At 40.9% G+C, this 14,813-nt stretch overlaps 1 protein-coding gene across 1 annotated transcript; it reads right to left on the bottom strand.

Annotated features, from left to right (window-relative positions):
• Positions 1 to 843: 843 nt before the first annotated feature.
• Positions 844 to 8,588, bottom strand: dtx3 (deltex E3 ubiquitin ligase 3). The gene is made up of 5 exons (XM_022205212.2): positions 8,079 to 8,588; positions 7,813 to 7,853; positions 6,500 to 7,302; positions 3,023 to 3,240; positions 844 to 2,794 (listed from the first exon to the last, which is right to left on the bottom strand). The coding sequence occupies exons 2-5, from the start codon at positions 7,823 to 7,825 to the stop codon at positions 2,719 to 2,721; spliced, it is 1,110 nt and encodes a 369-aa protein (XP_022060904.1). The 5' UTR covers positions 7,826 to 7,853; positions 8,079 to 8,588; the 3' UTR covers positions 844 to 2,718.
• Positions 8,589 to 14,813: the final 6,225 nt, after the last annotated feature.

Below are 14,813 nucleotides of genomic sequence, written 5' to 3' on the forward strand. Positions count from 1 at the left end.
GGGGCTCTAACACCCAATTTAGAGCTCCAGTTTACTGTGAAATACAGAGATTTACCTGGCACTGATCGACCTAACTGGTACTGTGTAAACTGGTACGATGAAGCTTGAAAATAATTTTTTACATGTCTTCTGTGAAAATGAATTGTAAATATTCTACAAAATATTTCAAACATGCTTTGTAAAGGCCCGTTCTTGCACAAAGTATGAGACCGGGTTGTAGTTTTGTGTCCCATAGGTCAATCATGATTTGTTTAATTAACTATTTTTTATGCTTTTTGCCAATATTGTGAGTGTGTTTGAGTGTCCGTTCCCCTTGTCTGACATTTTCTGAATGCATTTAAATTTTCCTAAAAGTTCTGTTCCATATTTCATATTTTTACTTGTGATGAGTGTCAGACGTTTTATTGGACGGCGGGGGCTGTTAATTCTGTCAGGACATCGAGATGCTGACTACATAAATGAAGTGATTTTGTCGGGTTCGGCGTGAGGTGAGCTGTGTGGGGTTTGTCTGCAGTACAGTGAAGGCAGAGCCACAAATTCCTCGGTTCACCAAGAAGCCTGATTGTTGCAGTGTACTCCTCCCAGCTCTGTCTGTCCAATGTAATTCAGCTATAAGTATTTTCAAAAGATTATCTTGCCCATAAGATGTCTTACAGTTGATCAGCAGAGTTCATTATCCTGGTGTTGCAGTAACTTTGGATATCACAGGGCAGGAGTGCAGATCAAAGGTTGTTTAGAGGCGACAACCTGAAGTCATCCCCAACGAATCATCACTAGTTACAGATTCAGTCGTCAGTGATGCACCTCGTTTATTCAGCGCAACATTGAATATCCAACACAAACCCAAACATAATTTTTTTTATTCAAGTATTAAAATGTAAAGCACATTATTCTGAATATCAACAAAGTACGAATCAACACAATTAGAAAAGCAAAACTCAAAGGTTTCCTTAACAATCAATTTGTAATATGTGTAATCTCTCCGACTGTCCGCTCTCCTGGCTCCTCTTCAGTCATGTAATGCATAGAAATGTTTGCACAGTAGCTTTAGTAAACTACAATCCTGTGTCCCAAAAATATTTCAGTTGGTCCCTTAACTAAAATACAAAGGTGATGAAAACATAAGAAAAGCATTCGATGTATGGATCTGACCAGTCAAATTACTGATATATTTGTCACTAGCCAAGCAGGTTACTGCACTTAGCAAAGCACTTTCACACATATGGGTTTATCAGTTCTGAGGGTTTTTTTTCAGCATTTGGACTACAAGAATGTTTATGAAGGAGAGGCTAATTTAATAACACATTAGTATACATATTTTCATAAACGGTGTAGTATTTGTACTAAAAGCCAGATAGTATAGCTACAAACATAATGCTGTTTACCTATCAAATAACACCAAAATATGCCCAAACTGCTAACCATTCATCAGAAACTTCATGCTTGATTTTTATCAAAAGTGAATATAAGAAAGGCACAACAAAATGAGATCAGTATCCCACCCTAAATCAGATCTATTGTTCCCGCAGCATTTTCTTTTGTTATTTTTCTCGCTGTGTATCATGGATTATCTATTTAGATAAACAAATTTACAACAGGTACCTCATTTAAATGAGAAGATTAGCAGGCAAATCTCCCAGTTTGACAGGGACAGAGGCATAGATATTTAAAGAGCTTTTGTGCCTTCGATTTGGTTTAAGTGGTCTGTATGCCCTTCGTGTTTGACATCGTCATAAATCTGGTAATCAGAGGAGCACATTACTAACAACTGAGGTAATGGGCTCAACACCTGGGAGACATCTTGGAAATAACAGGAGTGACCAATGGAAAAAAAACCAGTGGGAAGTCCTAATGCATGTTTAAAAGGTGCTGCAATGAGACATCATTTAACATTCTTCTTTTGTAAGTAAGAACAGGGCGGAGGGGTGACGGTCACACACAAATGAAGAGTTCTAAGCAATTGACATCAACTTGTAGCCACTGAGCTAATAGCTGATGGCTGCGCAAACCTGTTTGCCCCGAGCACTCTTCACAGAGAGGAAGCAAAAACTATTATTCATACTTTACTGAAAAAACAGACTCCCTTACCAAAGTGCCTGTGAGTGCTTTAGATTGCAATAACTCCAGAAAATTAATTCTGTTTATAGAAGCAGTGCTATTCTGCCATACGATCCAAGTACTATCCTTACAACAGGTAATTAGTAACAATCAAATTAGAGACTAGCTCAACAAATATTACTGGACACAACCAAGGATGTATGCTTGTAAGAAATAAAGTAACCCCCAGGGTAGAAATAAACATTAATATAACACAAACTGTCTTCATAACATTAAACTTAGATTTCCTAAATAATATATAAGTACCATGAATTCCAACAATGCTCTTAAATAAGTGCATCAGATATCAGTCCTATTGCCAGCACTGACATTAATAGGATTGTGTAATACAAGAATGCACTGCACTCAAAAGTATTTTCTTCCACATGTGGCACTGGGATCATTTGAAATCTGGAGGAAAGTGAACAAACAGAGGAACAAGTAGTGGAGTGATATGGGCTCTGCTGCAGCATTTGACGCGTGTCTGCTGAGGTCTTCGTATTCAGCCATCTTTTAAGGGACGGGCAGTCTCAGAGCACAACCTGGAGCTGAGTCATGTCCACTGCAAGGACGCTCGAAAAGTCTTGCAAAGTCCAGGAAGATTCTGTCGTTTTCATGCCGTCAGTCCGCTGTGATGCCTTTCTCTCTGAGCTCCTCTGTCACTCGCACCAAGTAAGTGGGGTCTGGGTAGCCAAAACTGTAAAGAGAAATAAAAAGCCATCAGTGCACCTGTGTGATCCCAGGCAGCATTAGTGCCACTCATCCAAGGACATCAACTGATAACATTTTCTTGTCAGGAAACGCGGATTAGATCTGAGTCTTCACTGAGCCCTTTGCTCAGCTTCCACGCCTTTTAGCAGACTTGTTGAGGGTACTACAGAATCAAATTACCAGTGTTTTACCTCCGGTTAGAGCCAATACGTACCAGCGCGGCCCGCCCCATATTGAGGTCTTGTGGTGAATGTCATTCCAGGTGATGACGTTTTGCATGCCCGTGGTCATGGAGGTACCGATGGTGAAAATAAGGCGCTGTTCGAAGGCCCGACGCAGCAGGCCCAGCACACGGTTCCCCTCAGGGCTGTCAGGGAGGTAGGCCACACGGTCTGTTCCTGGATACCGAACGCCCGGGTTGGGATGTTCTGGCTGTTTGTGACATAAGAGTGAAAACAGGATCAATTTATAAGGGTTCCTGTCGGTTTGCTGGGTTGTACAGTTGCTTGGTGGTTAGCAGTGTTGCCTCACAGCGAGCCTGGGATGTTTTTGTGTGGTGTTCTCCCTCACACTGTCCAAAGACACGCTGAGGTTAATGGGTGACTCTAAAGTGTGAATGAGAGTGTGCTTGGTTATCTGTCTCTATGTGGGTCTATAAACTTTGTGACTGGAATGAGGCTGTTGTGAGCAGTGTATTTGCATGGGTGTTTATATTTATCCTGTATAACTGGAAATGGGAACTGGCTTACGTTACAGTTGTTCCTATGCAAAGTGGTGGAATTTTAAGTGGTGGAAAAAACATGAGGTAAGCATGAGCAGAAAAATATGTCCTAAAACTGCAAACGTAAATGGAAAAGTATAAGCACAAAATGTAAAAATGTACGTTGTACTCGGAAAATATGATATAAATATACAGTGTAATTATTACAGAGGGAAGTAGTTACTGCACATTATTGAATGTCATTTCAAGAAGGGTATATGAGTTCATTGTTGGCAGGTGAAACAAAATGAGTCCAGAGTCAGCCTATTTACCTAATGTGAGTGACGAGTTGTATAGTTCCTGCTGGTATCAGACTCTATAATCAACACTGCTCCCAACAGACCACAAACACGTTCACTTAAGGACAGTTAGCAAACTGTCATGTGCAAAAAACCAAAGTGCAATTCATTTGTGTATATATTTTTGAATTTGTGTTGTTAGTATCCTTCTGTGTATTTTTCTTATTTATGTTGTATATATATATATTATGTCTTTAATTTATAGATGTGTTCCCTTGAATTTTATTACCGTCACTTTGCAAATTTACCCTTGTGGGACTCATAAAGGATATTCTATTCTATTCTATGGCCACAAACAGAAATGATATCCTGTAGCCTGTGGTGCATTTTGGTGCATAGAGCATGCATGGGTCATTCACACCTGATCTCGGTGTCTATTTCCTGGTAGGGGAACTTAATTGTTCTCAGAAAGGTCAGTTTATTTGTCAGGGGATTTCTGACTTAGTAACAGCTATTTAAATTGATTTCTGTGGACAGAGGGTTTCACAAGTCTGTGAAGGAAAACCAGTAACGGTGTCATCAGATGTTAACTCGGATTGGGTCACAGACTACACAGTCGAGGGCATTTCATGCTTTCTGGATCTGCGTATAGAGAAGGACCCTCACAGCATAAAATTCTACAGCCTGAGTCTGCGTAGGTCTGTGCAGACGCCTCTGTGGATGTCAGCCTGCAGCCCAAAACTTGTGACCAAATGGACTGTATGCAAGGACGACCAAATGAATGCTTGTTGTAAGGAGAGCCTGTGCAGGGAGCTTTTTATATTATCCACAGTCTCATTAAAAGACTTGTACTTTAGGTAGTTGCTGCCAGACTTTGGAGGTGAATAGATTTGTACATTTTTTTTTTTTAATCGATGGCACCTAGAGGCTGTGGGAGGTTCCAAATACTCCAGAAATCCTGTGGTTCACTCACTGCACTCGGAACTGGAAGGCAGCAAACTCTGGCTGCAGGCTATTCCTCAGTACGTGACATACCTAAAGAATAATCACTGACACAGTACCACAGCCCAATCTGTAAGTAGAGGATAGATCTTGTAGAAAGTGCAAAGCCACAGCCAGCCTTTCAGAAACATCCACAGGAGCCTGGTCTGTGTTTTTTGTGTTCAGTGTGAGAGGCGATAACACGCAGTAGCAGACCCACCCTTGTTTCCTTGTAGTATAAATAGAATGACATCCATGTCTGCTGTTCAAAGTCCGATCATTGTAATTGTATAAGGAAACTGATATGGAAACCAGAAACTTTTTAACAGAAAGTCTGTGTACAAACTCATGTCATGGGGTTTAGAAAGATGTTTTCCTTTACTAAGCAGAGTTAAGAACATATACTGCTTGTTTTGTTAAAGGAAATGTAGAATCCTTCATTATTTTAATAACAAATTAGAGAAAATGTAGTTAAAGTTGCAATCCTCACTCACTGGAGTACCCATTAAAATGTGCTATATGTAATTATTTATTTAGAAAGTCCAGTCACGACTAGTCCTGCCCGTACCAGCTCATGTTTCCGGACCTGTAGGCTGAATAGGTTGCCATCGTATTGGTAGTCGATGTCCGTTAGATGCCTCTCCGATGAGTCTCATCCTGTGATCAGACTCAAACTCCACCATCTTTGACTGCAGCTGGTAACTACAGTCCTTATTTCACACTCCGCTGCAACCTGAGGGCCACTTTAACCAGAACCTGCACCAGGTGGAGATCTGGTTCATCTATCGCTATGCCAGGCTCATTGCAGAACCACAGGTATAATCTAGTACCATCACCATCTGCAGTCTTAGACGGTGGAGTTGTCCATCTACAGGACAACAGATTCACCGGAGAGGCAGCTGAATGACATGTAGTACCACCACAACAACAGTGACATGTCCAACGTGCAAAACACGAGACGAAACAGACCCACACAGAGCAGCTGAACTTTCAAAAGAAAATACTTACATATAGCACCTTCAAGGTAAAAGTCCCCCAAGAAGCACCAGGATACAGCTTGTTGAAACATTTCAGCTAAATTTACCCAAACCCTGAGGAGTTTGTTGTAGAAATAAATAGCAAATATGAGGTTATGTTTTCCACCTTATATTTGCAAATGAAGGCCTGTTTTACTGCTTTTTCTTGTACAGAAATGAATGATACAGTCACACTGTTGACACCACTGAAGAGCAGTAACCTTAGTCAGTACTATTGCTTTGAAAGACCATTATTTTCAGTGAGATCAAGCTGAGATGTTGTTTTGATTTGTTTGTGTAGTGAAGACTGTTGACAGTTAGATCTGAGGTTGTACATTTAATTGGATACTTTTCCCTCTGGAAACTTGAAATTAGGGAGTTGGATGCAGCACAGGGTTAATATTAAAAGATAACTGAATTGTTGGCTGACTAGATATCAGTCAGGGAAAGAGAGGAGGTTATATGATCAAGTAGAGTGCCAGGAGTGTTTAAAACAGTCTAATGAGTGCATAGTAATAACCTCATACAGTCTACAGAAGCAGACTTAAGACTCTCATGCCTAAATGTGTATCTATTTGAAAGTGATTAATGATCTGTATTATTAATCCAAGAAAGTGAGCAGTGTTTTCTTTACCCATAGACAATAAGTTGCACTTAATGCGTTATATCTGCACCGAGCTCTCAAGTCTACTCACCGCCTGCAGGCCGGGAGGGAAGCTGTAGATGATGCAGATACACCCATAGCCTTCATGGCCTGGAAGCTCCAGATCAGGATCTCTTTCTACGATCATTGAACCGTTGGCCGGCTGATTCCCGATCAGCTGGCCGTACACTAGCCGACACACAGGACACGCTTTCTTCACCTTAAAGGCTTGATCCAGGCAGGAGCGACAGAACGAATGGCCACATTTCTCCAGGGTGGTCTTCTCCACTATGTCCCCCATGCAGATTGAACAAGTGTTATTGTCCTCTGCCTCGCTGTGGGAAGCCAGGCTGGGGTCCATGTCCTTCCTGTGGGTCACCTCGTGGAGCATGGCGCAGGCCTCCTCATCAGCAGATTTCCTGAACCTCTGCTGCTGTCTTTGGGAACGCCGAGGCTGGGGAGGTGGAGGCTGAAGCAGGCTCCCCTCTCCATTGGGTTCCAGGACCCCCACACAGGGCAGCAGAGCCCTCTTCCTCTTGGATCCCCCCTCCTGTTTGCTCATTTCTTTGCGGGCACAGCGGCATAAGTCAATGAAGGCTCTCCGTGTCTCGCTGGAGATGGGTCCATCCATCACCCCAGCTCCAGCGCTCCTGGAGCCGTCCACCGGCTGCAGCCTCACGGCACAGCAGCCCCCCCTCTCCCCTCGCCTAATGATGCCAGCGCTCATCCCCTGCTTGTGCTGGAAGTCAATGAGCCAGGGCCGCCCAGCTGCAGCCAGGTAATCCCACACCGCCTGTGAAACCAGCACCTCATCACTGCCCTGGCCAGCACGCACACTCATCTCATCAGAGGAAACTGCACGGAGAGGAACACAAAAGTCATCCTGTGTTTGAACAAAGGCATTAAAACAGAACATCGTGCACTCCACGACGTGTGTGTTTCGATATAAACCTAGTTACAGAAGTTACACTCTAAGGTGACGCACTAGATCATAATGCGATTTACAAATGCATTATGGGGAGTGATGCTGTCTTCTGCTCAGACATGGCTACAAGAGTGTTTTTGTTTCTGCTGGCTCGTGGTGCCTTCACTTTCTTCTCTACGTGGTTATTAAAAAGCAGCATCTGCAGCGTATTTATGCATGTCAGAGTAAATCTAATATCTGTAGCTGAGCAGCTGTTTGCAGCGGCCGCAGCAAACAAACACAACAGGCAGTATCGCGGCATTGCTGAGGACGTATCAGCTGTTCAGAGATTCAGACTGTAAACAAAGGAAACTAAAGCCTGTCACAGGCGGACAACATGAAAGCCCACTGACAGCCGCATGCAAACACCAGAGAGACACTGGTCCGGGCTGAGATCTTACCTTGTGATCCCATAAATCCCTTCAATTGCGAATAAAGCGTCCTGTTGAACAGAAAAAGAGAGGAAGAGAATCTGAAGGGCTGGAACAAACGTTATCACAGCTGCTCGCCGATATTTACACTGATCCATTCTCCGCAGCAGAGAAGGGAAATTCAGCGATTTCACAACATTAGCTTTCATACATTTGGCGTCAACATTTATCCGAGTGCGTGTTTTTATTTTCTTTAATTTTTCGCCTCTTATTTGATCACTTCTTCTGTACCTCACCCTTTTGCTCGTAGCTCGTCGCTGCCTGTCAGGGAGGTTTTCTGGCCGGATTAAAGAGCACCGAGGCCTTTATTTCTGACGTGCCGCCGCAGTTTATCGCCGGATAATTACTCTTTTGTAGTCAGGACATGGTACCCAAACGCGTCCCATAGCTGTGCGGGTCTTCGGCAGCCCTTCCCCCGGCCCTGGCTGATGCCATCCGAGCCCTGCGCCTCCTCAGTCTCGCCTCTTGTTTGCTCCGCTCGTACGTCCTTGGGCTAGGCGTCACACTCAGTAAATAGCATTTGTAGTAACTCCGCTTATCTGGCTCCGACCACGCTAGCTGTGCGGCTGCCTTCCCCACACAGATAATCTGCTCTGCCTGCTCATCTTGACTCCTCGCTCCTCCACCCGTGTGTTGTCCTTTTTCTGCGGACCGTAAAGGCAGCAAAACACGCCACAATAATGGGACCTACGAGAGAAATGTGACCAGGAAGTTCGTCACTGAGCTGACATGATTGGCTCACAATTGGTGTTTTTATGCGTGTCTGTGTATTTTTATGCTCTCGTGAATCATACTTCTGTCGTGATGAGCAGCTTTAACGGGAATACTGTTTTCTATACGCATCCATAAGTACACACAAGAGTCCAGCCTACACGCCACCCAGGGAATACCCACTCCTATGTTGGAGTTTGTCAGTTTTTATGGCGAGCACTCAAACGCACCACGGACAAATGCTGGCCTAATAGAAGAGCTATGATAAACGAACACTACTACTACTACTAATAATTATTATTATTATTATCAGTCTTCTTTTTATTTGTAAATATTAAGTCGTTAATGTTCAATTACTGCTATTAATTGAATATCAATATAATATGTGCACAAGAAATATGTGGTTCAATATATAATTGAGGGACTTTTGAAGTCCATGGAATATGTCTTGCATACGTTTTTATTAAAAGTAAAAAAAAGTAATGTTTTTATTTTTATTGTGATCACTTCTTTACAAATTCCGTAATTATTTATTATGGAAACAATCACCTATTAATAAAAAATTAATGGATATCACTAAAATGTCAACTAAATAACCGTAGCAATTTAATAACAACCACCTTCCCATTAGCTAAACAATAATAAAATGAGCTTATTCAAAAATATTTTTGATTTGTGTTCTTTTTATTAAGTTGAGATAATCATGACATATTTCTTTTTTTGGCAGTATGTCTAGTTTTAGATGGAAAACAACAAATTGTGAAATCACTTTCAACTAAGTTCCCCGTTACAGAAACGCCTCTCAAGGAAGTGTGTTGATTCCAGATCACATGACCTGCTCCACATGATGTCATTTCCTCCTGAAGAAAAGACTCCAAGGCTTTCTGAGTTATTTAATATAAAGTAGTGTGTGAGTCAAGTGTGGATTTATGGCATGTCAACAGGTTTACTACAATATTTTTACAAATAACTTTCAATTTCAATTTTACTCCATTGTATATATAATATTTTAGAAGAGTCTTTGTGTTAAAATGCCATGTGGGGTTTGGTTATAGGCAGCCATGTTGATTTTAGGCCTGAAAACAACAAAAATGTCGACTATGATACATGTCAATTATGCTACAAAAAGACCCGTCATTATATATTGATCCATATGTCATCTTGGTAAACTGCACACTCCAGTGCTGGAATATTACACTTTATTGTGAGCACACAAACTTACAATACTACTAATATTATGGATAATAATAATTCCCAGTCTTCATTTATTAAGTCAGTATTGAATCATTAATGTTCAATTCTTTTTCTTCTCCTTCTCCTTCTCCTTCTTCTTCTTCTTCTTCTTCTTCTTATTGTTATTTTGCTTCTTCTTATTATTAATATTATCAGTGTAATATGGACACAAAAAGTATGTTTAAGTATACAAATGTCATCTCTTGTAACTGCACACTCCAATGTTGGAATATAACAGCTTTTATTGTGAGCACACAACAGCCACATACACAATTATTGGCTAAATTATAATCTAGCGGAAATTAAAACAATAATGAACTAATACTGCTAGTAAAATGATGATAATTGAATATCAATATAGTATGTGCACAAGAAGTATGTATAAGTAAACAAATGTCATTGGGGAAACTCCAATGTTGGAAAATCACACCATTTATTGTGAGCACACAACTGCCGCAGATACAAACCCTGACTAAATTAGGATATAGCGGAAATTACAACAATGATAAACTATGATGATGATGATAATAAGATGTCGGATAAACCACATATGCGCGTGTGTGAGTGTGTGTACGTGTGCTAAGTACACAAGAAGGTGGTATTTATGGTTTAGATGAACACAGGGTATCACAGGACACTGCACAGGGATATACCTTAAATGACAGCTTGACAGCTATGCAGTATTACAGGAAATTTTTCAATCAGTTGCTGCTGTTTGCTCTCTTTGTTTGCTTTAAATGAACAAATAACGAGCTAAAAGAAATCAGGAAGGATCAGATCCATTTATGGGGACTGTTAAAATACAGCAAACACAGGAATTGTCCCTAGATGAACACAGTCTCCCTCCGGAGACTGTAAACCTGGGTTTCAGTAAATCATGACCTAGTTGTCATGTTACAGACCTCATATAACACTTAGTTTTTCTGCTGATTCGCAGATTTCCAGATGCAACACATCTTTAAACTAGAAAAGCACTCAGAGAGTAAAGACCTCCGCCAAGGATAGAGAGGAAAACAGGAAACCCATGCAGTAAAGGATCATGAGCTGGAATCGAACCTGTGTCTCTGACACAGTTCTGTTTACGAATCACCTTCTTAACCAGTTGAGCTATCTGGACACCTTGCTCCAATTTGTTGGACGACATACTAACCTATGATGTTTTTGTCCTATTTTGGACCACATACTAAAACATACTAAAAAATTCAAAGTAATCCAGAATCCAGGATCCTTTCCGGATTGCCACCAAAATTAAATCAGCTCTTCCTCTTACCATAGTCTACATCCCCTCAAAATTTCATCTGAATCTGCCCAGGCGTTTTTGAGTTATCTTGCTAACAGTCAGACAGACACACAAACGCCAGGTGTCACATAACCTCCTTGGCAGAGGTAATAACTGACAATATGTCTCAACACCTTCAAATGGTAAGTAAGAATTTCACAAACCTATTTTTTTGTAATTCCTACTAAGATGCTTGTTGTGGGTCAGTCATTATCAGACCTGTAGGAACCAGTATTTCTGTGATTCTTGTTTTCGGTTTTGATAAGAAAAAGTGCAAAGGGTAAATCAGTTTTTCCAATTAAATAACTGTGAACACAAGGCCATAGAAATCCCCCTCCAGACTGCAGCTGGAGGAAAATTCACCAGCAAAACGTTCACTGAAACCACGATCTAATCTGTTTCCCATCACTATTTTGGTTTTTGGTTAGATTTAGGTTTTGCTGATGTGACCGTTAGCTCTGGCTGTCGGGGGCCAAAGACTTTGGATCAACCAGTTTAAGCAGCTTAGGTCAGCAGCATCACGCAATATATTTCACATCACTTCCCAAAAAAATCTGATTAAGCAGTTTTCTTATTATTTCTGTTGAATGAATGCTCATATTGTTATATTTCAGCTGCTTCCTTATTATTCTAAATTCATCGTGATGGTTTGAGCTTTGATTTTGATTAAAAATTCAGCATACATTCTACCACGTGACTAACTGTGTCTTTTACAAGATATCACATCAAAAGAATTGTTTCAAATGTCACCATATCCTGCTACAGCCCCCATAGCCTCAGGCATAAAGTCCACAGGGTTGTTCCATTATTCACTGGTAACGGAGCAGCTCAAGGATTTGTCTTGCATAGTCACAGTGTTGTGTCTCTGTTAGATGCTACATAATAAATGGTAAAGAGATTCTAGAACAACAGAAATAATTTTTGGTAGGAAAATAATAGTAGAATGCTCTGAGTATCAAATGCACATTTCAGATTAGAGCTGGTATGATTGACAAACCATTATGAGCATGTAATCAAAGCTGTAGGCCTTATACAAAGACATGTGTAGGCACTGTTATGTGCCGTGTTTTCATAGTCAGTTTGATCCAGTTTTTCCTTTTGGTTACATTTGTGCCATCTAAAACACAGCCAGACTTTCAGCAATACAATTGTGAAACTCGGCGGCGTTATGACAATCAGGGCAGGAGGCGAAAATTAGTCGACTGGACCACAGTGAGGAAAGGAAATTAGGTTTTAAGATCACAACAATGCATCCAAATTATGGCTTTGTTTCTGCCAGAGAGTGAGATAGAAAGACTCAGCAGCACAGCTAGCTATTGTTCATTTCCTATTCAAATCACACTGCAGCTGCAGAAAAGCTCCTGGAGGTAATTCAGATTTCACTGATGACTTTCTGTTCTTTAATAATGACTAATTAATGAGATTAGCTGATTGTAAAGCTACTGACTTCAGTGGCTTTAGGGCACTTGTGGAATCTTTAGAGGGCAATAGCATGGATTTTTAATGATATGTAGCAGTTTAAAAAAGTGGATAGGTGAAAATGTTTAATCGAGAGACTGATGCCAGCTGCTAGATTGGTTCATATGAGTTCTATAATATTCATTGCTGATACTAAGTATAAGAGAAGAGAGTAAATGCACAAGACTGGCCCTTATAGTTAATATTATCCGACAAGTGATGGTATGGTCTGTTCTCCCGTCTGTTAACTACATCCAGTTCCTCATCTTCACTGTGTCTTTCTTCTCTACCCCCATAAGATCTGCCCCTCCTTTTAGCTAATCAGCATCCAACAAAACTGGAGACAAAGAATTGTCACCACTAACCGACTGCTATCTCATTCTCCTCTGCATCATACATGTCTAATGTGTCATTCCTGCCTGAATCACACCCCTATTCTTTCAAATATTTTCATTCCATCCACTCTAACTTCACCTCTCCTGTCCCACACATTCTGCAGCTTCTGCATGGCATTGTTAATCTATTTAAGTTATCATCAGTGTCATCCGTGGCTGAGTCCACTGTGAACGTTTCCCACTCATCTGACTGTGCTGTTCTCTTTTTTTCATGCATTGGCTATTGTTCCATTTGTGCTTTATGCAGCTGCCAAGCCTCATGCTGGTGATGCTGCCTCTCAGCCTATCTCCTCTGTTATCCAAGTCCAACTGCTTGAAGCAGCTCCCAAAGTGACATCAGCTAGAGCTCCCCCCTCCTCTGCCTTTAAAGTCATCTGTCAGTTTCCATGTGATTTTCTGCTCCTTGAGTACTTTGGCCCACAAAGGAAACCACAAGAAGTCAAACACCACAGCAGCAGGTGCTTCTGACATCCTCTATTCCTATGGGGACGTGAACTGATAAAGCTAAGCTTCACTCTGAGTTTGTAGCCAACAGCAATGCTAGAGAGGCATCTGTTAATACGCAGGCTGAGAAGCAAGCTGTGAAGGAGATGCTTTGGCTTCCACCACTGTATCTGTGCTCATCTCCACTGAAAAAATAACCACAAGCCAGAATCCTGTGTCTTTTTCATCATCTCTAAATGCAGAAATTCCCTCAGTCCTTTGCCTTTCCAATAATACTGTCAAAGTATATTTCATAAATGAGAAGATTTGTTTTTGACTGGTGACTGCCTTTAACTTAATTTTACACTTACAGTCTCCTGCGGTCTTAGTCTAATTTATGCTGCCCTTAAACAGTGTTTATGGAGAATCTCACAACAGTGTCACCATGACCACGATCCCTTAATAGAGGCAGTGGTTAAGTAGAAGTAGAATTAGTACATATTTGGATGGGGAGTGAAGAGGGCACATGAATAATCTCATAAAAAGCTAATATTCTCATCACGGACTCAACCAGGACAGAAGAAACCAGCTTCATACTAAGACAATGAAGGCAACACTGACTGAAGACCACTATGACTGACTGATGAAATCTGCAACTGCAGAAAATTCTGCACATAAACAAGCTTTTTCTGAAGGAGCACGTGATGCAGGTGATACCATTCAGAGACCTGCCAGCAGTTTCACATTATGCCTCAGGTAATAATAAATAAATATGAATGTCCAATATTGGCAAATGTAACATCGGTCAATATCGTTATCGGATTTGTTTGCCTATCATGAAAACCAATAAAATAATGCCTGGATTTCGCCTGCATTTACCGGCTTATGAATGATGACATCATCAAACTGCGTCATGAAGCGTGTAAACAAGTGTGGCTGCAGTGACAAGCTTGCTGTGCCTGACTAACAATATTTCTGTGGTTTGGAATTATAAATTAGTTAAATAGCCCACATATATTGGTATCGATTCATATCGGAAATTGAGAGTTGGACAATATCGACATCTCGGTTATTGGCAAAAATGCAAATATCGGATATCCCTACAAATATAGTTTCAATTATTCTAGTTAACAATTCGCATCAATTTTTTTTTTTTATGAGGAAAGTAACTTGATGGACATTTTGGGAGACAAGATCATATTGTCCATTGCACTGTTATGAGGTAGACTTTCTGTCATGCTCTCTGGAAAGATTTCTTAGATGACAAATGGTGAAAGTGGGGACATTCAAATGCCTGGCTGAGGCCCTAACTGATATGCCAACAGCACGTTGTCATCTGTCTCTACTCGTCTTGATGTTGTTTCATTTGAACAAAGCTAAGGCTTTTTATAGTCACTGGTTCAAGGAGTGTCGAGATACTAGTCACACTATCTAATCATTGTCCTTTAAATACACATGATTAGGATGTGGAT

Source organism: Acanthochromis polyacanthus, chromosome 6 (genome assembly GCF_021347895.1).
Source record: "Acanthochromis polyacanthus isolate Apoly-LR-REF ecotype Palm Island chromosome 6, KAUST_Apoly_ChrSc, whole genome shotgun sequence".
NCBI classification, from domain to species: domain Eukaryota; kingdom Metazoa; phylum Chordata; class Actinopteri; family Pomacentridae; genus Acanthochromis; species Acanthochromis polyacanthus.